The sequence below is a fragment of the Acomys russatus genome, chromosome 5, assembly GCF_903995435.1.
Source record: "Acomys russatus chromosome 5, mAcoRus1.1, whole genome shotgun sequence".
In the NCBI taxonomy this organism is placed as follows: domain Eukaryota; kingdom Metazoa; phylum Chordata; class Mammalia; order Rodentia; family Muridae; genus Acomys; species Acomys russatus.
The window spans coordinates 48,896,188-48,920,781 of NC_067141.1; the positions used below are offsets into that span (position 1 = coordinate 48,896,188).

General features: G+C 46.2%; 1 protein-coding gene and 1 pseudogene across 1 annotated transcript in view; both read left to right on the forward strand.

The window, feature by feature from the left end:
* The window catches only part of Rcl1 (RNA terminal phosphate cyclase like 1), a 48,168-nt gene that overhangs the window by 14,523 nt on the left and 9,051 nt on the right, over nucleotides 1–24,594 (forward strand). The window contains exons 2-7 of the mRNA XM_051146310.1: nucleotides 6,459–6,530; nucleotides 9,079–9,254; nucleotides 12,338–12,412; nucleotides 13,056–13,180; nucleotides 18,308–18,433; nucleotides 21,304–21,460. Of these exons, the coding sequence (XP_051002267.1) occupies nucleotides 6,459–6,530; nucleotides 9,079–9,254; nucleotides 12,338–12,412; nucleotides 13,056–13,180; nucleotides 18,308–18,433; nucleotides 21,304–21,460 (731 nt within the window). The remainder of the gene's footprint in view (nucleotides 1–6,458; nucleotides 6,531–9,078; nucleotides 9,255–12,337; nucleotides 12,413–13,055; nucleotides 13,181–18,307; nucleotides 18,434–21,303; nucleotides 21,461–24,594) is intronic.
* Nucleotides 62–602, forward strand: LOC127190140 (60S ribosomal protein L21-like; annotated as a pseudogene).

Consider the following 24,594-nt stretch of genomic DNA (forward strand, 5'->3'; position numbering starts at 1 on the left):
AAAACAGTGCTTGAGGGATTGTATCAAGAACACCCAGGCCGCTTTTTTTTGGCCGCAGCAGCCATCTTGCAGTAACTCGCCAAAATGGCGAACACAAAAGGAAAGAGGAGGGGCGCCCGCTATGTGTTCTCCAGGCCTTTTAGGAAGCATGGAGCTGTTCCTTTGGCCACATACATGCGAATCTACAAGAAGGGTGATATTGTAGACATCAAGGGAATGGGCGCCGTTCAAAAAGGAATGCCCCACAAGTGTTACCACGGCAAACCGGAAGAGTCTACAATGTCACCCAGCACGCTGTGGGCATCATTGTGAACAAGCAGATTAAGGGCAAGATTCTCTCCAAGAGAATCAATGTGTGCATTGACCACATCAAGCACTGTAAGAACAGGGACATCTTCCTGAAGTGCATGCAGGAGAACGGCAGGGAGGAAGCCAAGGAGAAGGGCACCTGGGTCCAGCTGAAGCGCCAGCCTGCGCCACCCAAAGAAGCTCACTTCGTGAGGACTAACTGGAAGGAGCCTGCGCTGCTGGAGCCCATTCTGTACGAATTATGGCCTAATGTACAAAAGGAAATAAAGAGCTTTGACTGTAAACTGTTTTAAACAAAACAAAAAACCAAAACCAAACCAAAACAAAACAAAAAGACTATCCAGGCCAAGAAGTAGAACCTTGTCAGTGTCTGCCATGTCCCGGTGCGGACACATCTTGCCCTGAGTTACATGTTCCCAAACAGTGTAGTAATACTGCTTGGTTTTTCAGTCCTCTGAAATTTTAGACACCAAGGAGTGATCCCGAAGGGAAGGTCCAGGTGTGGGAGGAGACCGGGTGAGAGTCTTGTGCATCGTGCTCATGAGGCTGGGGAGCTGGCTGTTGTTAGGTGCCTGAGGTGATCGTTTGTACCAGGTGATGGAGCTGTACCTTCACTGCTGGGAGGACTCTGGACCTGCTCTGGTCTGGCTTTGTGAGCATACGAGCCATGACCCAGGATGATCCTGCCTGGAGGTCTTTTGAGGTACCATTCTCTTCCTACTCATGTTCCTGCCAAGCGATCACTTCTGACTGAGGTCACGATTACGAGCACCCAAGCATTGCAAAACGAAGTGATTTTAAAGTCCTTTCCTCCTCCCTCCCTCCCTCCCTCCTGACTTCTTCCTCCTCTTCCTACATTGTGTTAATCTATATGATATATGGAGCTTTAGTTTTAGGTTTTATTCATAAATGCCTCTTCACTCCTTTAAATAACTAGAAAGCTTGAGCAAATAAACTTCTTTTCAGAGTACTTTGCATTTACTATAAACCTAACTGGAAAGTGCCATTGTAATACAAGTTGTGCCTGTTTTTAGAAATAGAATGTCCAATGGATGTAACTAATTCCAGCCTTCAACTAGTTTTTAATTTTTGTGATGCTTTCTATAGAGAAACACACACACACACACACACACACACACGTTAAACTGAAGCTAAAGAGTCATGAATAGCCTTGCTTTATATAGTTTAGCTACTCTGATGGGTAGTGATAGCCTTTCTCCTTGAGGCATTTGTTCTAAGACACCCCACCACCACACCTCCCAACCTTCCCCCATCCCTGTTGATGCCTGAGCCCCACATAGTATTGAACTCCAGTTCTACAAATGTTTTGTTTTTGTTTTAGACAGAGTCTCACTACTTAGCTTAGGGTGGCCTGGTGTTTGCTGTGTATTCTACACTGAACTTGAACTCCTGACTGTCCTGCCCCAGTCTCTCTAGTGCTAGGATTGGCAGCATGCACCTTTCCTAAAACATTTCCCTGTATACACGAATGCATAATGCACATGGTATGCATTTGCTTCTCCTAAGCACAACCACATTGCATTGCTCTAGTGTCGTCATCAGGTAAGATAAAGAAGCCTTGACTAAGATGCTGTGGATCTTTATCCATTCTTCGACTGAGAGGCATTAGGCTGTTTCAGGTTCTGGCTATTACACATAAGGCTGCTATGAACATGGTTGAACATATGTCCTTGTGTGGTGGAGCATCTTTTGAGTATATGCCTAGGAGTCCTGTAACTGGGTCTTGCAGTAGCCCTATTCCCAGTTTTCTGAGAAAGCGCCAGATTGGTTTCCAAAGTGGTTGTACAAGTTTGCATTCCCACCAACAATGAAAGAGTGTTCTCCTTTCTCCACATCCTTGCCAGCATGTGCTATCACTTGAGTTTTGTTTTTGTTTTTGTTTTTGTTTTTGTTTTTTTTTTGAGACAAGCTTTCTCTGCATAATGGCTCTGTCTGTCCTGGAACTCGCTCTGTAGTCCAGACGGGACTCACACTCAGAGAGATCTGCCTGCCTCTGCCTCCCAAGTGCGGGGATTAAAGGCCTGCGCCATCACCTCCCGGCCTCTTGAGTTTTTTATCTTAGCCATTATGACAGGTGTAAGATGGAATCTTAGTGTCATTTTGATTTGCATTTCTCTGATGACTAAGGATGTTGAGCGTTTCTTTAAGTGTTTCTCAGCCATTTGATATTCCTCTGTTGAGAATTCTGTTTAGTTCTGAGCCCCAGTTTTTAATTGGGTTATTTGGTTTGGTGGAGTTTAATTTCTTGATATTTATATTTTGGATAATACTACTCAGCTATTAAAAACAAGGAAATCCTGAAATTTGCAGGCAAATGGATGGAACTAGAAATGATCATCCTGAGTGAGTTAACCCAGACCCAGAAAGATACACATGGTATATACTCACTTAATAATTGGACACTAGATGTCCCCTGAAAGTCTTCACTTAGCAGGAGATTGAGATAGATACTGGGACTTCCTACTGGGACTCCAGGTGAGAGAAATAGAGAGAATGGGGAAATAGAAGGATCCAGAGTGCCCTAGAAACCTACAAGAAGACCATCAAAGCTGGTGGATCTGGACCCAAGGGTGTCTGCTCAAACTACTGTACCAACCAAGGACAATGCATGCAGTAAACCTAGAACTCCTGTCCAGATCTAGCCAATGGACAGCACACTCTCCACAGTTGTGTGGCGAGCGAGCACTGACACTGACATGAACTCTGATGTTCCCTATTTGACCACTTGGGGAGGCCTGGTGGCACTCAACAGAAGGGTAAGCAAGCTACCAGGATGAGACCTGATAGGCAGTGATCATATGGCGGGGCAGGAGGTCCCCTTCTATCACAGACCCGGGGAAGGGAATAGGATGAAAGAGGGAAGGATGAGGGAACGGGAAGATACAAGTGAGGGTATAACAATTGAGATAAAATCCAATAAATTACTTAAATTAAAAAAAAAAAAGAAAGAAAAATATGCTGTGGATCTGATGCTAGCTGATTTCAATATGCTGAATAAAGATAAGATTCATATTCTGGCAGAACAGAAGGGAATTATTTATTTCTAGAACTTTCCATTTGATATTTTCAGACTATCATTGACTGGTAGTAATATTTACTTTGTGTGTGTATGTGTGTACATATATATATAAATATATATGTACACACACACACACACACACACACACACACACACACACACACACATAGAGGTCAGAAGTTAACTTGTCACCTCTCCCTTCATAATATAGGGCCCAGGGATCAAACTCAGGTCCTCAGCCTTGGTGACAAGTGCCTCTGTCATCTGAGATCTCACAGGCCTGACTGGTAGTAATTAAAACTGAAAAGTTAAGGTAGCATGGTGGCACACTACTTTAATCCTAGCAATTGGGGGACAGAGGCAGGCATATCTCTGAGTTTGAGTTCAAGGCCAGCCTGGTCTACAGAACAAGTTTCAGGAAAGCTAGGGCTACAAAAACAAACAAACAATCAAGCAAGCAAGCAAACAAAAAACCTGGAAAACTAAGTCAAGGACTGATTAGGGTCTATTGTGGTCCATTTTGCTCTTATTAAAAAGTTGATTCAGGGGCCGTTCAGCTGCTTGCAGAATCCTTCATTCTGTAGAGAGGTTGGGATTTCCTAGGGGAAGGGCTTGGTTTTGAGGTCTTAAGTGGAGGAGAGGCAAAGTTGTCATGGTGTGGTTAAGGACACATGGGCTTTGGCTCTGCAGTTGCTGTCATTCGAACAGGTTAGGCGAGCTGACAGTCTTAGGTTTCAGCTTTTTTTTTTTTTTTTTTGTGCAGCAGGAATGGTGCCACTGCCTTGTGATTCTGAAGATTAAATGACAATGTATGGCTGAAAGTAACTTCCAGTCATAGCACTAAGTTGTCTGTTTTAAGATTTAATGGTGTCTTTCTGACTTTTGGCCTTTTGCTCTTTTTGACTTTGAACAGATTGCAGAATCTGCTATAGAGGAGTTGTGGGGCCCCATTAAGCAACAGAGCACATAGCTGGGAGCTGCTGAGGTGGTTTGCTCGCCCTTTGGGATCAGTGTATGTGACTTCTGAGGTGCTGGTTTATTACAGCAGTGGGGTCTGTCTAGGCAGGAGAGCTGGCCTTCCTGTTGTCCAAGAGTAGAGGTTGGGGTTAGAGAAGGACAGGCAGGGGACAGCCTGGAGGACACTCTGCTTTCACATTAAAGTCCCTCTGTCTTCTACGGGCCTCTTCATGCCTCTCTCTCTCTTCTAAAGACTTGCTAGTGTTTTGTGTGCTCTTACCCTGAAGTGTGGGCTTGCCTAGGACTCACTGTGTATCTGGCTCCAACTCCTGCCTCAGCCTCCCAAGCGCTGGAAGTACAGCTGTGAGCCCAGCAAGCCTGGCTTTTGACAAGTTATTAGATTTTAGATAATAGCTATAAAAGCACATTTGAGAAGCTAGACTGATGGATCAGCAATTAGGGGCACTTGCTGTCCTTTTGGAGAGCTGGAGGTTGGCTCTGAGCATCCACACAGTGGCTTACAACTGTCCTTAGCTTTAGTTCCAGGGGAGCTGACATCCTTGTCTGGCGCTGAGGGCACCTAGCACATACTTGGTTCATGTATATATGTGCAGAAAAAGCCATGCATACACATGACATAAAAACAAATCTTCAGAAAGGAATTAAAACAAATTTGAGCATAAATATAAACATTTTGCATAAAATTAAATTCTGCCTACTCCTATCAATAGAAGTCCATTTATTAACAGTCTTTTCGTTCATTTAAAAATAGATGGTAGTACTATTTTATATTTAAGTACAACTTAAAATATTGCTTAGTTTTGCAGTGTGTGTTCACGTATGTGTGGGTGTACATTTGTGGGTGTGCACGTGAAGGCCAGAGGTTGACAATCATGTCTTCCTGGATCATCACTCTATATATTTAGAGGCAGAGTCTCTTGCTTGAATCCAGAGCTCACAGCTATGGCTGTTCTAGCTGGCTTGTCTGGTGACCCGTCTCCACCTTCCACAGGGGATTACAGGTGGGTTGTCAGCATTTACAACTCTAGTACTTGCTACAGTAAGCCCTTTATCTGCTGAGCCACCTCCCCAGACCCTCAAGTACTCTTACAATGAAAAGCCAAGCAAAACAGAAAACCACTACCACCAATCAGCAAAAAAAACCCCAATTGAACTAGTCAGATAGTTATAGATAAGAAAGGGAGAGAGGAACTTGTCATCTGTGACACCGAAGATGGACTCTACTCTATAGCCTCCTCGACATTCAGGAGAGAGGACAACTTCGATTTTTAAAACCCTCTGTACTTTCTGCTGTTTCACCCTTGCGTGGTATACTAATTACTTTGCTGTTGCTGTGATAAAACACCATGGCTAAAGCAACTTAGAGTATGAGGGCTTAATGGTTCTAGAGCGACGAGAGACTGTCCTCCTGGGGTGGCGTGGCAGTAAGCAACAGACACATGCACTGGCGCAGAAGGCTGAGAGCTCATACTCTGAACCAAGCTGCAAGTCTTTGAGTCTTTAAACCCCTTCCCCAGCGGATGGATTTCTTCCAAGGCCACCCCTCCTCCTAAACCTCAGCAAACAGGGCCAAGTGTTCAAATCCCTGAGAGTATGGAGTCTGAGGGACATTTCTCATTACCTCTGCATTTGGCATGCCCCCTTGAGGTCTTTTATAGGTTGGGTAGGTTTGCTTATTTGTTTTGAGACAGGGTCTCACTATGCTGCCTTGGCTACTTGGAGCTCACTGTGTAGATCACTCTGGCCTTGAACTCAGAGATCTGCCTGTCTTAGCCTCTCAAGTGCAGGGATTAAAGTGGTGTGCTGCCATGCCAAGCTTTCTTAGAGGTTCTGTGTGAGTGAAATTAGCTTCTATTAGATTGGTAGAGTGCTGTGTATTATATCTGTATCTATCTATATGTATGTATATATACATGTGTTTGCTGTTGTTGTTAGGTGTGAGAGCTGAATTGTTCTTGTTAGTGCTTTCCCACTGCCTCAGGTCTCTCAGTTCATGATTGATCTGTCAGCCAGTTCCAAAGGTAACCCTAGATGTGGTGCCACAAACAAAGGCCCCTCTTCTCAGTACCTGGACCAGGTGTGCTTTCTAGAAATGGTGCCTTACGGAAGATTTTGTTTTTCCTCCTCACAGATTTTGAAGCAAGCTTTATAAGGCTGTTGGATAAAGTAACTAATGGTTCTCGGATTGAAATCAACCAAACAGGTAAGCTGCTTCTCTCTGTTTCTAAAAGCATTTGCATGTACCACTTAGAGACACACTTCTGCTTCTCACTTGAGTGGTATAAATACTGTACTGTATTAACAAAAAACTTTACTAACCATTTTGTGTTTATATAAGAGAAGACCTTTTGGAATTAACTCAAGGAAGTGCTAAGTGGAGATTGTAATGAAAGGTTGAAAGGTCTTTTTTGTTGTTGTTGTTGTTGTTTTGGTTTTTTGGTTTTTCGAGACAGGGTTTCTCTGTGTAGCCTTGACTCCTGGACTCACTTTGTAGACCAGGCTGGCCTCGAACTCACAGAGATCCACCTGCCTCTGCCTCCCGAGTGCTGGGATTAAAGGCGTGTGCCACCACTGCCTGACAAGGTCATTATTCTTGATCATTAATATATTATTGTCAAATGGAAATCCCAGCGTGTTTATGTTATTATTGTGTATATACACACACAAGCATACCATAAGTACAAACACACACATATATATTTATATTTAAATATATATATATTTCCCAGTTTTTAAGAGGCATACAGAACTAAGGCTATAAATTAGTGGTCCAGTGCATGCCTAGCTTGCTCGAGGCCGTAGGTTTAACCCTCAACATTGTAAGAAAAGAAATAAGAGAGATACACTTGGCTAGAGAAGTGGACAAGTGGCCTTTGCAGACAAAGCACTCCTTTTTTCATATCTGTAGCATCCATGGAAGCTTTCTGAAGTCTGTTTGCTTGTGCAATTATGCTGAATTCTTACAGCAAACTCCCAGGTGTACTGCATTGTTGTAGGTACTGAAATCTATTTTGTTTCATGTTTATACAAATAAATTCGAGAAATGTAACCGTCTTTTCAGCCCCTTCCTCTTCTAGACTCTTCTGGAGGTAGCCTTGTCACCACTTAGTGGGCTGTGCTGTGCTGGGCTCACCCTGTATGTCTGTGGGTTACAGTCTGGTACTTTATAATGTAATTAAACATTTGAGCTCCTTGATAGTTTTCTTTTCTTTTCTTTTCTTTTCTTTTTTTTTTTATTAGAACTGCCGTCTACATTGACTAGGAAATGGGCCAAACGTCTGTTGGTTGACACCGTGAACTACACACCACTACACACCACACAGGATTCTCTAGCCTCTCCCATATGTTGACTCTCTGGTGAAAGAAGGCTGGTTTGAATTCACAGGTAGCATGTGTCACGTAGATGTGCTGGTCTCTGCCTGTATTCAGCCACTTAATGCAGAACAGGCCCAGGAACGAGATGCTCTCATGTCCCCTTCCAGCTGTGTCAGTGTTGGGTTACTGTCACATAGCCTGATGGACAGCTTAAGGGAGGAGGGAAGGAATTATTTTGGCTTAGGGTTTCAGGTGGCAGAGAGGGTGTGGCAGAGCTCAGCAGTCCACCAACTGGCAGGGGTAGAGGAAGAGGATGTTCTTCTTCATCCTTTCATTCAGTTTGGGCCCTTGACCTTTGGGATAGGGCTGCTCCCCTTAGAGTGAGTCTCCTGAAGGTCATCTCCCTGGAACCCTTTACGGACACACCCAGAGGTGTCGTCACTGGTCTCACGGGTAATGGTAAATAATGTTAGGCTGACAGTGATGTTTGACCGCCACCACGTACCCTTATAAATGCCATCCCTCTTCAGTTTCTTGTCTGATTAATTTGTAGATATATAGACAGAACAACAGGCTCCTTTTCAGCTTCTTGACCTACAGTTTGTTGCTGTGACTTAATTCTGTCCAGGGTCATGATCCAGGTGGTCCTTGTGAGGGATGGTAGGAACTTGGATCTGAGTGTGACCCTGTCTGTAGTGTTTGGATTGAGTATATAATATAATAAAACCTCTAATGTTTTTATTTTTGGCAACTATTCCACAGACATCATAAAAGAGTGGTAGAAACACTGGTTTACCCATTTACTCCCACACCACTTAGGATATTTTCTTTTTTTGGTACTATATATAATAAATGCAGTGAGGTTTATTTGGAGTGTGTGTGTGTGTGTGTGTGAAAAACTGAAGTAGGATAATGATGAGTGTCTTCTGACCAGAATAAGTTGAGATATTTCACTAACTAATATCAAATTAACATAGCTACCACTAATGGTATAGGGTGTCACAAGAACCCGGTCTGTGTGGTATTGTTTGGTAAGTGGGGTGTGCGAGAGACCTCATTGGAGGGGAGTATACAGGATGCAGACTGCTGGTGTGCTGAGACCTTGGTCCTCAGGCCTAGTGCCAGCAGCTTAAGTGTGCTGTAAGCTTGGGGTCTGTTTGGAGCCCTCTGTGCTTGGCTGCGCCTATGGCAGCATAGCTAGCTCAGGGAGGGCTTTGTGTGTCACTGGCATTACATTGTGCCCACAGTTTATTATGCTCCAGAGGCTTGGCAGTGGTGAGCCAGCCAGCTTTTGACAAGAGGTGTGGACTCTTGAGAAGGGCGGTTTGAGCTCCTTGATGCCTTGGCCAGATTTCCCCTCGGAACTCACTGCATTTTATATGGGTGCTTAGTCTTGTTCCTACTGCATCATTTGCCTTTTTTCCTCTTGGTTTAAGGAACAACCTTGTATTACCAGCCTGGCCTCTTATACGGTGGGTCTGTGGAGCATGACTGTAGCGTCCTCCGTAGCATCGGCTATTACCTGGAGGCTCTGCTTTGCCTGGCTCCGTTTATGAAGCACCCATTAAAAATCATCCTGCGAGGAGTGACCAATGACCAGGTTGACCCTTCGGTAAGTACTGAGGTCAAACCATCGTGTGATTTTTCTTCTGTCTGTTGTCACAGCCAATTTCTTAGAAAGAAGTTTCATATAAGCACAGTTTTGTTTTTATATGGGCTCCTTTTGCTGTTTACCTTGAGTCTTTGAGGTGAACGAATTCACTCCAAGACACAGACGACTCATAATCATCAAGTTGGAGGTGATGGCTAGCATTCATCAAAATGCCTTTCTCTGTTGTGTCTGTGAACTTCAGAACAGATGCTTGCTGTCTCGTCACGCTTGACATGCAGTATGGCTCTGCTGGCTTGGTGTGGGTGGAGTTTCTGTAAGGTTGTGTGAGTACTGATGCTGGAGAGCAGCAGATCTAAGGTTTAGGCAGGATATGAATCTGGGTATCGTCACAGTATAATCTTGCCCTATCCATTAATTCCAGAAGCCATTAATTCAAGGACTTTTCACTTAGGTTTCAGACAAAGCAGGCATGAGGGTGGTGAAAAGATGTGTGATGAGCGTTGATAGTTGTGGGAAATAGCAAGATTCTCACTAACATATTAATTTTCCTGTACTTAGAAGGAAAATGGCTTAATACCCAACAAGAATTTTCATTTTGTTTACCATAGTTGTCAGTGTCCATGTTAGCATCCCCGGGCGGAGGGAAGGAGTCTACATTTCAGGATGCTTTCTTGTCTATAAGAGGCGTTGTGCAGCTGCTGGACATGAAGTCCTCACTGCGAGGCCCTTATCTTCTCTGTAGATACAGGCCACAGCAGCTTCTGAGGGCAGCTACAAGGTGTTGCAAGTTTCCTGGCTGGGAGGGAGCAGTTAACGGCAACTGCTCGTGCTTACCAGTGGTCCCTAATGGTTAACGTGCTCTCGGGTGGTTGAGGACTTACTCCTCAGTTCTCAGATCAACAGCTACGTGGACTCTTTTGTAGGATGCTTGAGATTTTCATTTTTCAGCTAAAGGTGAAAGAATGCTCTGCAACCTGTTAAAAATTCTGAATTGGAGCTTCTTGCTGCCTCTCCCTCATTGTCTAGAGACCCTAGGAACTGGTTAAGATAGGAGAGGCCGCATCTCCACATTTAGATTATAGGTAGGAAAGGGTCTGGAATGATGGCGACCACAAGTTTGGGGTTTTAGCACCGTGCCTTCTGTTTCATGCTCATTCTGTAATTGCTAAATGTCATAAATGCTGTCTTACATAAGCTTTTAAAAATACTGCATGTGTTAGTAACAGAGATAGTTGATAACTTCCCTGAAATAGTGCTTTAACCTTTCATGCAGAATGCTTAAAGCAAGTTTGTTTTCATAGTTAGGGAATGCCGTGCCTACCAGTGCTTTTCTCCTCTGGATGTGTTGTCACCTGTTGACTGAAAAGATCTTGTTTAACCTGACTAGCCTAGGCTAAAAGCCCAGGCCTATCTTGGGTAAAGAGTAACTTCTTCAGCCTTTGGGACCTTCAGTTTAAGTGTCTTCTTTTCTCTGTTCCCCACGGTTCTGCTGTCTGCATAAAGAATGGGTTTCAGCCAGGCGGTGGTGGCGCATGCCTTTAATCCTAGCACTCAGGGGGCAGAGGCAGGTGGATTGCTGTGAGTTCAAGGCCATCCTGGTCTACAAAGTGAGTCCAGGACAGCCAAGGCTACACAGAGAAACCCTGTCTCGAAAAAACAAAAAACAAAACAAACAAACAAACAAAAAAGGATCTCATGAGTTTTATGAATTAATTTTTCTTTCAAAGAAGTTCCTTTCTCTTGGGATGGGTAGTTGGGCTGGCTCTGTGAGATGTGCCGCTGTTGAGTCTGTACCTTAGTCTGATGATCATTGCTATAACAAAGTACCCAAGACTTAGGTAGTTGATAAATTAAAACTTTTTTCTCTTCTGGAAGCTGGGAAATTCAAGAGATGTGGTGCACATTTAGCACTGGTGGAGGGCATAGCCTGGCAGGACAGAGAAACTGAGCAAAACCTATCAGAGGTTTGTTTCAAAGATAAGTAAGCCACTTTCCTGCACTGTCCATAATCTGTTAATGAAGGCTGCATTCTCATTACTAAATCACCCCTAAAAGTTCCAGTGTCACAGTGACAAATCACATGAGAAGACTGTCAAGATAGAGAAATTAGAGAAAGCTACTACCGGAAGAAAAGCCACTTACTTTGGGGAAATCCTGGAGTACACTTCCATTTAGGTTTGTATAAGGACACCCACCCAGTGACTTTCTCAGAATTTTCCCCATTGTTAAGCAAGGCACAACTCTTAGGTTTTTGGATGCGTTTAGCTTTAGTATGTAATTAAATTAACTAACCTTGAATAGTTTTGCCAGCTCCAGCCACACCCAGTACATTCTGAGCCGAGTTCCTAGGCCTTGTGTGTCATGTCTCCTTCTGCTTGTCCGTCCTCTGCTCCTGGAGTCTTATTGTAGCATTATTACCATGCGCCCGCCAGTTAGACCGTTGGCACCATGGAGACAGCAAGGCCTGAAGCCTGTCTTAGGGAAGGAAATGAGATTGCTCTGATTTTCTTCCCTGGAGCCATGCAGCTAGCTCCTCAGAGGCTGAGCTTGGGACCAGGGTTAGGGCTACTGCCCTTGCTTCCGGTCATAGGGCTGCCTCCCCCTGGCCTCCCCGGAGCTCTGGATACAGAAGAGATAACAGTAGTTGGCAAAATGCTGCCACGAACCGTCAGTGCTGCTGTAATCACCGTTGACGGGTTCAGTGCTTCATGTGTTTGAGGTCATTTTTGCCCCTAAGGGCCCCCCTCCCCCACCACACACATCAGTACCTGTATCAGGGTTCTTAGGTAAACACTGAAGGGTTTATTTGGCTCACCCTGATCTGGAGAAACATCAGCTCTTCAGTGTCAAAAAGAAAATAGTTGTTATGTATATTGTAAAAAAGCTTAATAAAATAATGTTATAATAATTATTAATAATTCAGTAGAGTAATAAGTGTCATAGGTGTGATACCCGTGAGAGCGAGCAGAGGTCCTGGCTTGTTTTCCCTGTGAGTCCAACAGTCTCCTGGGTTTTGTTTGCTGCTTGGACTCTGGCTACAAGTTCAAGGTTTAGTAAAAATTCTTTTTTGAAATAACTTACAGGTTGATGTTCTTAAGGCCACAGCGCTCCCTCTATTGAAGCAGTTTGGAATTGATGGAGAATCATTTGAGCTAAAGGTAAGAACGTGTGGCTGCTGGCTGTATCTGTCTAAGACATTGTCATTTACCTCATTGGAAGAATGATCGTTTGAAGCCATCACATACAGGACATATTAACTGCTTCAAACTGTGAATTGAAAGAGAACCCCCCCTTTTTTTTTTTTTAAGATTTACTTATTTATTAAGTGCTCTGCCTGCTTGTACCCCTGCAGGCCAGAATATGGCGTCAGATTGCATTATAGACGCTTGTGAGCCACCATGTGGTTGCTGGGAATTGAACCCAGGACATCTGGAAAAGCAGCCAGTGCTCTTAACCACTGAGGCATCTCTCCGGCCCCCCAAAAGACCCTTTAATGATGGCTGTAGTAGCCAGAAGTCATGTCGTACTTCCTCTGTGGTGGGTGCTGTTGTAAGCACTTTACACGCACTGAGTCCATCACACCTCACCTCACCTCTTGGTTAGACAAGGAACAGAGACACATGGAGTCTGGCCCTTTGCCTCTTAGCTGAATCATCCCGGTGTAATTTGTGTCCAGGATCTCTTGAGAATCCAGAGTCTTCAAAGCCTAGAGGCAATGGTGAACCTACCTGGGTCGGAGTGTCAGGGAGCCCCTGTTTCTGTGTGTGCTTTCTCCCATCTCCCCCTTACCACTTTGTGCAGATCTTGCGGCGGGGAATGCCTCCTGGAGGGGGAGGCGAAGTGCTTTTCTCGTGCCCTGTGAGGAAGGTCCTGAAACCCGTCCAGCTCACCGACCCAGGAAAAATCAAGCGTATCAGAGGAATGGCGTATCCTTTGCATTAGAGTCCTTGTTCTTTTCCTGCGTCATGAAGATAACAGCCCTACTTCTTCCACCCTTTACATTTCAGACAACTATCTCTAAAGGCTTTAGTAGTGAACTTAGAGTTGAGATAGGTTTTATTATCTGCCCCACAGTGACAAGATTGATTCTCCCTCCCGCCCCCCCCCCCCCATTTAATCCTATACTGCCCGGGGAAGGAAATAATTCTGTAAGCCCCAGCTCCAGTATAACATATAGAGTGATGGAGGGGAGGAGCAGTGGCTGGGGAGCCGGGATGAGGGGCTGGCACTTACCTGGATGTGTTTTTGGAGGCTGGATTCTAACACTGCGCTCTGTTGTGAATTGCTAGCTACTTCTGTGTCCTTGAGGGGAGATCACTTCGTGCCCCTCAGTGCTAAGCTTCAGAATGTTTCAAGTTGACTCACATCCTATTTTGCAGATAGGGAAACCGAGGAATAAAAGCTCTGCTTGCTAAGACTGTCACAGAGCTAACTGGTACAAATGGGATAAGCCTTGTCAGGCTTTTAACCTTGGCTTTTTTTGAATGAGCCTTAAAGGCTGGAAGCTTGTGAAGTAGTCAAGAAAGGGGGTGTTGCGGTGGGAGGCAGAGGAAGCGGTGCACCGAAGCTCTGGGGAGTGGCTGGCAGTGTGGGGTGTAGGGCTCGCGTGCTCAGTAACAGCTGATGAACACAGTGGGGCAAGAGTTGGGCAGTGGCCAGTGAAGAGCTGAAGGCCTCGTTGAGCGGCTGGATTTTATTTAAGTCTGTGATTTTCATTTGGAGAGCAAATTTGCATATTAGAAGGACAACTTTGGTCATGGAAGAACTTTTGTGAAAATTTTGGAAAGTATGGTTGTGGAAGAAAACCACCTATTGGCAGCCAGTTAGAGCCCGTGGGAACAGATTATTGTGGCCTATGGAGAGGCCGGGAGGCTGATAGTGAGAGGTGATAGCTGCTAGTGAGACAGGCTGTAGCGGGAGAGCACATGACACACACGGAGATGACTGGGATCCGCCGTTGGGTTGGGTGATGCTCCACTCACCAAGGCTTGTTGGTAGGGATACTTGCTGACAGTAGCTACCGAAGGTTGGGGCAGGGTGGGATGGGGCGAGGATGAGTTCAGAGTTCAGTGTTACACATGTTGAGTTTGATGGTTCCACTGAAATTAGTCTGGAAAGGAGGTTAGGGTTGAGGATCTGTAGCTCTGGGGCAAGATGAGGGCTGGAAATGAATGCTTTGACGTCTGCAGCTGGGAACAACGCAAAGAGAGAAGGCTGGCACCCGGAGAAGCCATCAGACCTGGGAAGGAAAGACCTGAGTGAGGAGGGATATAAAGAAGACAGGACCTCCTGGATGCCAAGGCCACTACCTGCTAGGTGCTGAGGAGTCAGTCCTGGTCGGAAAGCTGAAGGCTTATAACGAGCTTTTGTTGAAGTGATGGCGGAGGGAGCACATGCAGCCAGTTCTAGACTGGGTAGAAAGACTGAAAGTAGTAGTGTTAGGGTCTCTTTTCAGAATCTCCACAGGGAAGAGAAGGAGAAAGATGAGGCTATGACGGCTTAGCCTGTAAAGTGCTTGCCTTGCAAACACGAGGACCTCAGTGTGCTTCCCAGAACCCACTTAACAAACGCAGGAGTTGTCGTGGCAGGAGTGTAACAAAGGCAGGAGTTGTAGTGGCAGGAGTGTAACAAAGGCAGGAGTAGTAGTGGCAGGAGTGTAACAAAGGCAGGATTTGTAGTGCCAGGTGTGTAACAAAGGCAGGAGTTGTCGTGGCAGGAGTGTAACAAAGGCAGGAGTTGTAATGGCAAGTGTGTAATAAAGCCAGGAGTTGTAGTGGCAGGAGTGGAACAAAGCCAGGATTTGTAGTGCCAGGTGTGTAACAAAGGCAGGAGTTGTAGTGTCAGGTGTGTAACAGAGCCAGAAGTTGTAGTTGCAGGTGTGCAACTCTAATACCAGGGAAATAAAGATTGGAGGATCGCTGTGGCTTGCAAGCCAGCCAGCCCGTCCTACTTGAGGATAAAAAGACACGGGCACAGAGCAAGGGCTCAGGTGAAGGTGAAATCCTTCATGGTGGCAAGCCTGGAAGGAGAAGCAGATGAGCAAGGGTGCCTGTTTCCTCCAGGGATGGAAGCGCCTGGCAACGTGGGTGGCTAGTGCAGGATGGTGGTGGAGAGATGTGATGAACTGGGAGCCAGGAGGCAGCAGTTGCCAGGATGTTCCTCACTTAGTAAGGTGGCAGGACTCACCGTTCTGGGGAGGACAGGAGGCAGAGGAATTGGGAGCCGCAGATAAAGATGGGGTCTAGTGGATGTGGGTGTGAGTGCTGTGAGGGACAGGAGTTGAGTGTAGGGAATACCATTGGTGTCTTATAAGCTAAAGTGCTACAATTCTGTGCTGGATGGGTCAGACATTGGAGGCTGTGATGGTAGAACTTTGTCCTCTTTGAACCTTCCCTCTGTGAAGTCTGAGGCAGGAGACACTTGTCAAGTGCCACATCCCCACCTCTTCAGTGAAGCAGGGACAGAACAGTTAAAGTGGCACAGGTCCCTGGCCTGGATCTGCCCATGGAAGCACTCACAGCACTCTTCCTCACAGTCCTGCCTGAAGAGCACCTGTGCCAGCGTTGGTCAGCAGAACTGGCATTTAATGAGCCCTCAAAGGATTGTGGCCTTGTGTCTCCACCGTTGCCAGCTTCAGAACCCCAGAATAAAAGCTGACTTTGGAAAAGCTGTAGTTAATTCTGTGGTTTTTTACTTGTTGGGCTGGTTCTGGCTGGACTGAGCTCATTCTTGTTTTTGAGTTGGGAGCACTGTGGTTTTAACTGACACCCAACCCCCCAAGTTCCAGTGATGCCTTTCCTGCCTACAGATCAATGACCAAACGGACAGGTCCTGGGAAGGCTGGTGGTGGTCTGAGTCAGCAGCCCTGACTGGAGCGTATCCCTATTTATTGACTGCCACCCACTGTGACAGGAGAGGAGGGACAGGCTCTTAGTGCCACGATGCTGGTCCAGAGCTCATGATCCGGTGTGGAACAGTTGAGTGCAGAAACTGGGGACAACAGGTGGGTGAGCTGGGGTTTGTGGGACAATCTGGCTTCTTTTCCCTATCACTACAGAGGCTGGCTTGATTCTTTTTGTCTCCTTTTCTTTCACATACCATGTGTCGTCCTCACCCCGTGTGTGTGTGTGTGTGTATGTATGTGTGTATGTGTGTATTTGCATGCAGTACATACTCAGCCTCTTGCACCCTGCTTTCCCTGTCTCAGGAGGGGTAAAAGGACGCTGTGTTTTGAAGTAAGGTCTGTTTAGCTTTGAGCAGGTGGCTCAGTTCTGCATCCCAAGAACTTACTCTGTAGTAAGCGCAAGAACCAGGACTTAAGGCCCCGCCGTAGGGTTGCCGTGAGCATAAAATAAGGTGATGTGTGTGATGATTTTGGGAATCATGAATGCTGTGGAGTTGTCACAGGGTGGTAGCATCTCCTGAGCTGTCCCAGGGACAATGGACAGGCTCAGGCTTCAGAAAGATGGCACCCGCTCAGTCCAAAGGCTGTGAGACCCGGGGCTGTTTGTCTAAACTGTGTTCAAAGTACATTCTGGACAGAAGAGGTGGTGATGAAACTGGGGTCTTTGTGTATTGAAAAATCCCTTTTTGCTCTTTCGCCATTTCGGATTTGTCCTTTGAGTCAAGTCAAATATTTATTGAGTGTTTCTGTGTACCAGAGTGCTTTGCAGAGTCCCGAGGGCTAGGGCAGTACAGCCCCTGGCCTTGTGGAGCAAGGACAAGATGTGTCTGAAGGGAAACGTGGTGAGTCGGGTGCTGCCTGGAGGGCTTCAGGCCGGAGGTGTCTGAACTGGAGAGTGATGGAAGGCAGTTGGGGTTGAAGACTGACTGGGTGGAGGTTTCCAGATTGGGGGCCTGGGAGTCTTGACAGCAGGATGCAGGAAGATTGCACTTGAGCACTGTTCAGGTCCAGTCAAGGTGAGGAGCTGGCTGACAGATCAGGCTCCATGCCCAGCATTTGTTTCTTAGTTCTAAAGAAAACCAAGTGTGTTGTTGACAATAATTATTGGGCAGCTTTGTGGGAATGGGCAGGTCACACTATGCTGGAGGCCACATGGGTTGGTACCATGGTGGTGGGAAAACCACATCTTCTTTTCCCCGTTGCATAGTCCTGCACGGATCTCTCCAGCTCCCGAGGATACACTGCAGCTTAACAGTGGGATCAGGAGAGTCAGTCTTGTTAACAAAGCTTGAGTTTGGGGTTAATGGGTTCCACAGCCTCAGCACCGGCCCTTTTGCTAATTTCTTCCTCCTTTCCTGGGGTCCCTTGCTGTAGAGTTCTGGGTAGTAGTTTTCATCAGAGAGGAGCAGGTAGACGCCCCTCTGTCATCACAGATGCAGTAACTGATTCTTTGGCAGGGGTTGGGGGGGCCATTGAGAGAGGGTTTCTCTGAGTAGCCTTGGATGTCCTGGACTCCATTTGTAGCCCAGGCTGGCCTCGAACTCACAGTGATTCACCTGCCTCTGCCTCCCTGAGTGCTGGGATTAAAGGTGGGTGCTACCACACCCAGCTGCAATAACTGATTCTTAAATACCATGGTTGGAAAACCTGTTGTAGTCAAAATAGCAGTCAACCTTGATCTGTCAAGAAACACATTCTGCTTTGTGTCCCTCTGTGGGCCCCCAGGAGGTGGCTGGGCCACCCAGCGTGGTATCTGGCCTGCCCTTATGTTTGTAGAGACGCTCCTTAAGCAGTCGGACTGGACTAAGAATAATAGCAGAGAGCTTGCGGTCATCGCAGGGATCCCACTTGTGACATCTTCGCACTGTGTGGAGTCGACAGTTCTAGAGAAAGGGTGGTTGGGAAGTCAGAGTTGGGCAGCAGGCTGTGGGACCTGACCGTACCTTCCATTCTAGGGATCTAGATCCCTTTTTATAATTTAAAAAAAAAAAAAATTGAGTTATGGAACTATTTAGTTAAATAATAACAGTTGGGCAACGGGGATTTTAAGTCCCAGCGTGGCAGGAACGTGCTGGCTTTCTAACTAGGCCTTGCTTCCTCCCCGCAGCCCCGATCCAAGCATCATTGCCTCCTTAACCCTGGGCTGCAGGTACTCCGTGCGTGTGTCTCCTCAGATGGCGAACCGGATTGTGGATTCTGCAAGGAGCATCCTCAACAAGTTCATACCTGACATCTATATTTACACAGACCACATGAAAGGCATCAGTTCTGGGAAGTGAGTTTGCTTTAGAACTGTCAGCAGCTGAGCTCAGTGACAATGCTATGCCACTCCTCTCTCATCTTGGTTTGAACAGAACTTTTCAGGTTTTCTCTCCCCCTAGTAAAAACAGTGGACATTATCTCCTTGCATTAGGAAATCACCTTTAAGCTGGGTGTGGTGGCGCACACCTTAATCCCAGCACTCAGGAGGCAGAGGCAAGTGGATCACTGTGAGTTCAAGGCCAGCCTGGTCTACAAAGCGAGTCCTGGACAGCCAAGGCTATGCAGAGAAACCCTGTCTCAAAAAACAAAAGAGTCACCTTTAAGGGCCAGTACAGCTGGTCCTCACAGCTGTTTCATAGGCTCTCTCCCGACTTGAGAGCAAAGAGTCAAGGTGAGGAAGGGGTGTGGTTTAGTGTAAGTGAGAAGTTTGGCCTTCACCCTGCCCTGTGGAGGTTGGGCCTGGAAAGGCTATGTGTACAGAGTTGGCCCTTCCCTCTGCACATGGAAAGGTCACTGGCTTCTGATACCTTTTATTATTCAGACGCCAGAGCATTCTTCATGTACACACCAAGGGTAGTGACGTATCCCGGGATAATTGTAAGCATTAAAAAGCGTCTATGTACCCCATCCGTGTATCTAGCACTCAGTACATGCTACAGAAATGCTAGCTCCTAATGTTGGCCTTTTTTCCCCCACTGCTACTATAGTGGTAGGTCTGGACTTAGTAGGTCAGCTCTTTTTGGAGGGGATTGCTGAGGCCCGGGGAAGGGTAGGTAGCAGCTGAAGCTGTTTGCATGTTCCAGGGTAGACTGTTCTCTGATCTCTTGCTTTACCAGAATGGGCAGGAAAGAAACAGTGCAGGCCTGGAGGCCGTGCTGCCTGCCACCAGCTGTAAGACAGCTTCTTATCATGCGGCTGACTCAGCTGTCTGGGCATACGGTCAGTTTCTGAGTGCAGCTGCCTTACATACAGACCGAAGATTCATCTAAAGAATTACTTATAAAATCGACTTACATTTCTGTTCCGTTTTGAAATCTCAAGTTACAGGTAATAAATCTTTGTGGAGTCATGTCTGGATTATGCCCCTGTCTGACCCAGTGATGGATCCACACATGTAAGGCTTGTTGAAATGTGGTGTACGTGGCCTGGAACCCTGGGAGCCAGCAGTTCTTGGTGGCCTCTGTTAGTACTTAGACCATCATGTACATTAGTCCAGTGTGGCCATTATTTAAAAGAAAAAGAGAAAGACAGAAGAAAAAAGCCAGGTGTTGGTGGCACACGCCTTTAATCCCAGCACTTGGGAAGCAGAGGCAGGCGGATCTCTCTGCATTTGAGGCCAGCCAGTTCTACAAAGTGAGTCTAGGACAGCCAAGGCTACACAGAGAAACCCTGTCCTGAAGGAAAAAAGAAGAAGAAGAAGAAGAAGAAGAAAGAAAGAAAGAAAGAAAGAAAGAAAGAAAGAAAGAGTAAGGTAGTCCTTTATAGGTTGGAAAACTGGAGGCAATGCTTTGCAGACTCCCAGTGCAGATCCTCAGCGACGCCACGTGCATGCTTCCCTCATGGGAGACACACAGTTTCTTGGCATCTTGTGTGCTGCAGCAGAACTTTGTAGGGGTTTCTAATGGTGAGTGGTGATAGAGTGCTAAATATGAGTCAGACGGTCTGGAGCCTTTGCTTTGGCAGGTGTTACAGTTTTTAAAGAAGTTATAACTGGACAATAGAATTCTTCCACATAATGGGTCCATATAGTGCTTGAAAACATCACTAGCCAGAGTTGGTGGTGCATGTCTAATCCCACTCTCGATGGAGGCTAAGACAAGAACTGTGAGTGTGAGGGCAGCTGGGGCTACCAGTGAAACACCATCTCTAAAAATAAAAATGATTATAACTATACTACAGTTTTTCTGGAACTACTTTTGGCCAGTATTATGGATATAGAAGGCATTTGAGAAATGGTGTTGAGCAGTGTTAGAAGAGGCAGACCTGTGTTGCAATTGTGTATGGGCCATGCCTCTGAGAACACTTTTCCAGGGTATTTACTTTGCAGTGGACAAAGTACATTTGCAGCATCAAATCTGGCTAACTTGTGGAGAGGTGCCTTTTTAAAAAAAACTTATTTGTGAACTGTTGTTTTGCTTTGTTTTTTTTTTTCTGACTAAGTTGGTTGTTGTATTTCGTGAGGACTGAATCTCAGAGTTTACCCAGCATACTTCTTGGCCATGGAAGCTTCTCACAGGTGCTTAGTGGATGTGTAATTCAGCAGTGGTCCTGGAGAAGACTGTTAGGCTCTAGCCATCGATGGTATAAACATGGCCGAGGCCACAGTTCCGGCCCACTGACTGTAGTTAAGACAAAAGTGCAAACATGTAACTCCTCTTGCCCTTTCTGGTGCTTTACTTTTCATTATGGGAAACATCTGGTATTTCTCAGAATTGTAGTCAGGTGGTCCGCAGTGCCATAGTAAGTTTGGAATTGACAGATGGGAACTGGAGAACTTTTATAGACTCTGGGATCTGTGAGGCCTCACTCTTACCTTTGCCACCCTTCAGCTGAGTGGCCATGCTTCAGGCTGCTTACTCCTGGCATATTCTCGTTTGTAAAGGGAGGCAATGCTAGACTCTCTACAAGACTGAACAGCACTGATGCTATTTGCACACTCAGTACCTAGGAGCCTGTTGGCGTCATGTTCTGTGATTGTTACAAACACAGTGGTCTTTGCAAAGAGCAGGGAGGGAGGGAGTAATAGGAAATGCGGACTTTCTCTTGTGGCGCTTCTGCCTTGTGTGCCTCGCAGTCTGTATTTCTCTAATGAAGAACACAGCTGTCTTCCTGTAGCTGCTGTGCGTGCCTTCACTAACTCGGTGTCTGCCCTTGCATCACTAGGTCTCCAGGGTTTGGGCTGTCGCTGGTTGCAGAAACTACCAACGGTACCTTCCTGAGTGCTGAACTGGCTTCCAATCCCCAGGGCCAGGGAGCAGCAGTGCTTCCTGAGGACCTCGGCAGGAACTGTGCAAAGCTGCTGCTTGAAGAAATCTACAGGGTATGTCCCCGGCCTCTGCCGACTTGGAGAGGGAACAATAGGAAAAAGGCAATTGGATGTCTTGCCTTCTTTACTCCTTTCTAAGCATTTAAGCTGAAGAGCTGACCTATGCTTGTGCATCAAGCAGTTTAGAATTAACTGGTTTAATGGGTTCATTGAACGAGACCATGAGCAGAGATCTGGCTCTATTGGGAGTTAGAAGAGTTAGGTTTTAATGGGGACAGAGGAGAGAAATGAAACAGTCAGAAAAGGGAGTGAAGGTTCAAAATAAAACAGAAAGCAAGTAAGGTTAAGGCGGTGGCTGGCCAGCTGGGCATGGTGGAAATCTGAGTTCGAGGCCAATGTGGTCTACAAAGCAAGTCTAGGACAGCCAGGACTACAAGAGAAACCTTGTCTGGGGCGGGGGTGGGGGTGGGAGTCGGAAATGGTGGCTGGCACTCTGAACAGACCAAAAGTAACCCTCTTCTCCCCCCTCCCCGCCCCACATGCGCCTGTTTTATGTGTATGAGTGTCTGCCCGCGTGTATTTATTATGTGCACCACATGCATAGCTATACCTGCAGGGTTGTCAGATGTCAGTGTTGTCAGCTGTGAGCCACTGTGGATGCTGGGATGAATCTGGGTCCTTTGCAAGAGTAGCAAGTGTGCTTTACCACCAAGTCATCTCTTTAGTCCTGTGACTACTCAGCCTTAGCTTCCCCATTTGTTGCTGTGTGAAGATGGGGACTCACCTTCAGATTTATCAAGGTAGAAATCTGGATTTGTATGTGGGTAGATTTTTGCATTATATTCTAGAGTACTGAAAACAATTTAGGGAAGAGCAGAATGTCACAGCATGGTGGAGGCTCTAGGAAGTGTGAGAACTAGGCGTTGTTAAAGACAGACTCCAGCCAGTTGGTATTTTGAGTCTTCAGTTCTGTAGCTCAGGTTGCCTGCCTTCTTCATGGCTGCTGTTAATCACTCGTGCGGCAGGCACTTACGTGAGCGCACACTGCACATTCTCACCGCTGAGGCAACTGACAGTAAGGAGGAGATTGTGAGGGAAGAGAAGATGTTGGCAAGAGGAAAACACGTTCCTAAGAGATGGATTATGATCCATCCATTACGTTATGTGCATGATCCCCAGAATGACCGCACAGTCTGCGGGCCTCAGTGGTCATGCGACAGAATGTCAGCATTCTCGCAGTAGGACTAGGGAGGCTGAACTGTTTTAGAATTAAGTAAACCCTGGTCCTAAGTGGCTGTGTCTACCTAATTAAAAACAGGAGTACCTCCTGATACGCCTGAGGACAGGAGTACCTCCTGATACACCTGAGGAGCGTGGTATAGCCATTGTGCTTGCTGCTGGAAGCAGTGGAGACAGGAAGTGAGGTCCTTCCCAAGACATGTCCTGTCAGGAATCTTATGCAGTGCAGGGTTTTTGGTGTCAAATCCGTTCAGTTTTGACGACAGATTTAGCATTGGTTTTGAAAGGTGAGTGCTCATCAGATGTTTGTGGGTAAATGATGAAGCCACTGATTTCCCAGTTAACTTATTCATGAAGTTTATTAAAGTCCCCATGTGTGCGTTGTGTTGGGTAAAGGGTGGTAGCTGTCTGTCTCTAAGATCATTGTTGGCTTTGTGTAGGTCTCCTCCTGACCCTGTGAGCTGATGTGTCCTCTCTCCATCTGTGGGGACACTTCTGTCCCTTTCTAGTAGACTGTGGGAGAATGGAAAACATTGTGTTCGAGAGGAGTTCAGCAGGAGCCCATGGTCTAGCTGGAGTTTGGGTTTCATCTTTTTATAAATAGCAGACTCGAAGCCTCAGGGTAAAAGCGTAGCCTACACTTATGGGAGAAAAACATGCAGCCTGCAGTAGGTGTTGGATTCTTACCTTTAACTGAGGTCTTTCAAAATCTGATTGTTCCTCAGCCAACTTTGCTTTGTTTTAGTCATTAAGAAAACTTCTTCTTTAATCAGTAAAAGGATGAAAATATTTGGTGCTGTTTTAGCTAATTCTCTGTAGGTCTCTGATGTGATGTGTGAGAAAACCCTCCCTTGTGAAGATGCCTTTCTTTTTTTAAAATCAAAATTGCAAATCTCTGATCGAGTTACTGGTGCTCATGGGTTACCATGCCCTATTGGCTCTGCCCTGCTCTTTCCGCCTCACCTCACCTTGCACTCTCGTGGAAGTTGCCCTTTTTGCCTTCTGAGGGGAGAGTCTTTCCACATCCTCTCAACCTCCCTCTCAGTCTGTTTCTTCTTCCAAACCTGGACTTGATCTCTCTATGCTCGTGTGCAGAGCCCTACACTGGCCTCTTAGCCTCTGCAATAGTCAGTATTTGTGACCAGTTAGAAAAGCCCCGCCTCAGTCACCACCCTTCCCCACTCCCAGCCCTCCCCCTTACCTCTATAGAGCCTGTCCTCTTTCCCATTGGCTGGGAGCCATTTTCCCATGCTGCCTTTCTCTTCTTTCCAAGGCCTACTTATCCCTTCAGGCCATTTTAAGTTCCTGCTCCCCACAGCCTGCCTTTGTTCTTGGGCATGGAACACCCTCATCTTGTAGACCCTGCTCTCTCCATGCTGTTCTGTACATGGACCCTGACATATTTACTGCATTAAAATCTCACTCCAGTACCTTACACAAGTCAGCTGAGGATGATGCAATAGCGCTTGGTGTAGGCAGCAGAGAAGAGAGCAGTTTAATTTTAGGCAGTCTTAGGAAAATGAACAAGAGCTGTGAAACAATTGTTTTGTTGGTCAGACTTCCTGTTTTGTATGGAAAAGCAGCTTTTGTCCTAAAGTTTGCCAAATAAAATGAAAAAGGTGTCTTGTTTTTTATTAACTTTCGGAGAGGAATAGATTTTCATAAAGGCCTCCGAAATTGAGAGCGACAGCCAGCGACGGAGTGCTTGCAGCTGGGAATTTGTTTTACTCCCCAACCTGCATGCATTCAAAACGAAAGGCATTGCATCTCTGCTGGCCACCTGTTGTTCTCAGTCTGCCCTTGCACAGCAGAGAGCCACAAACTGGATTTGTTCAATATGCAAGATGGGTGGATATTTCATGACATCCTGTTTGTGAAGCTGTATGCAGGTTGACAGTGTTACAGTTACCCTAGAGAGAATAATGAGGAATAAAGGCTTTTTAAAGACA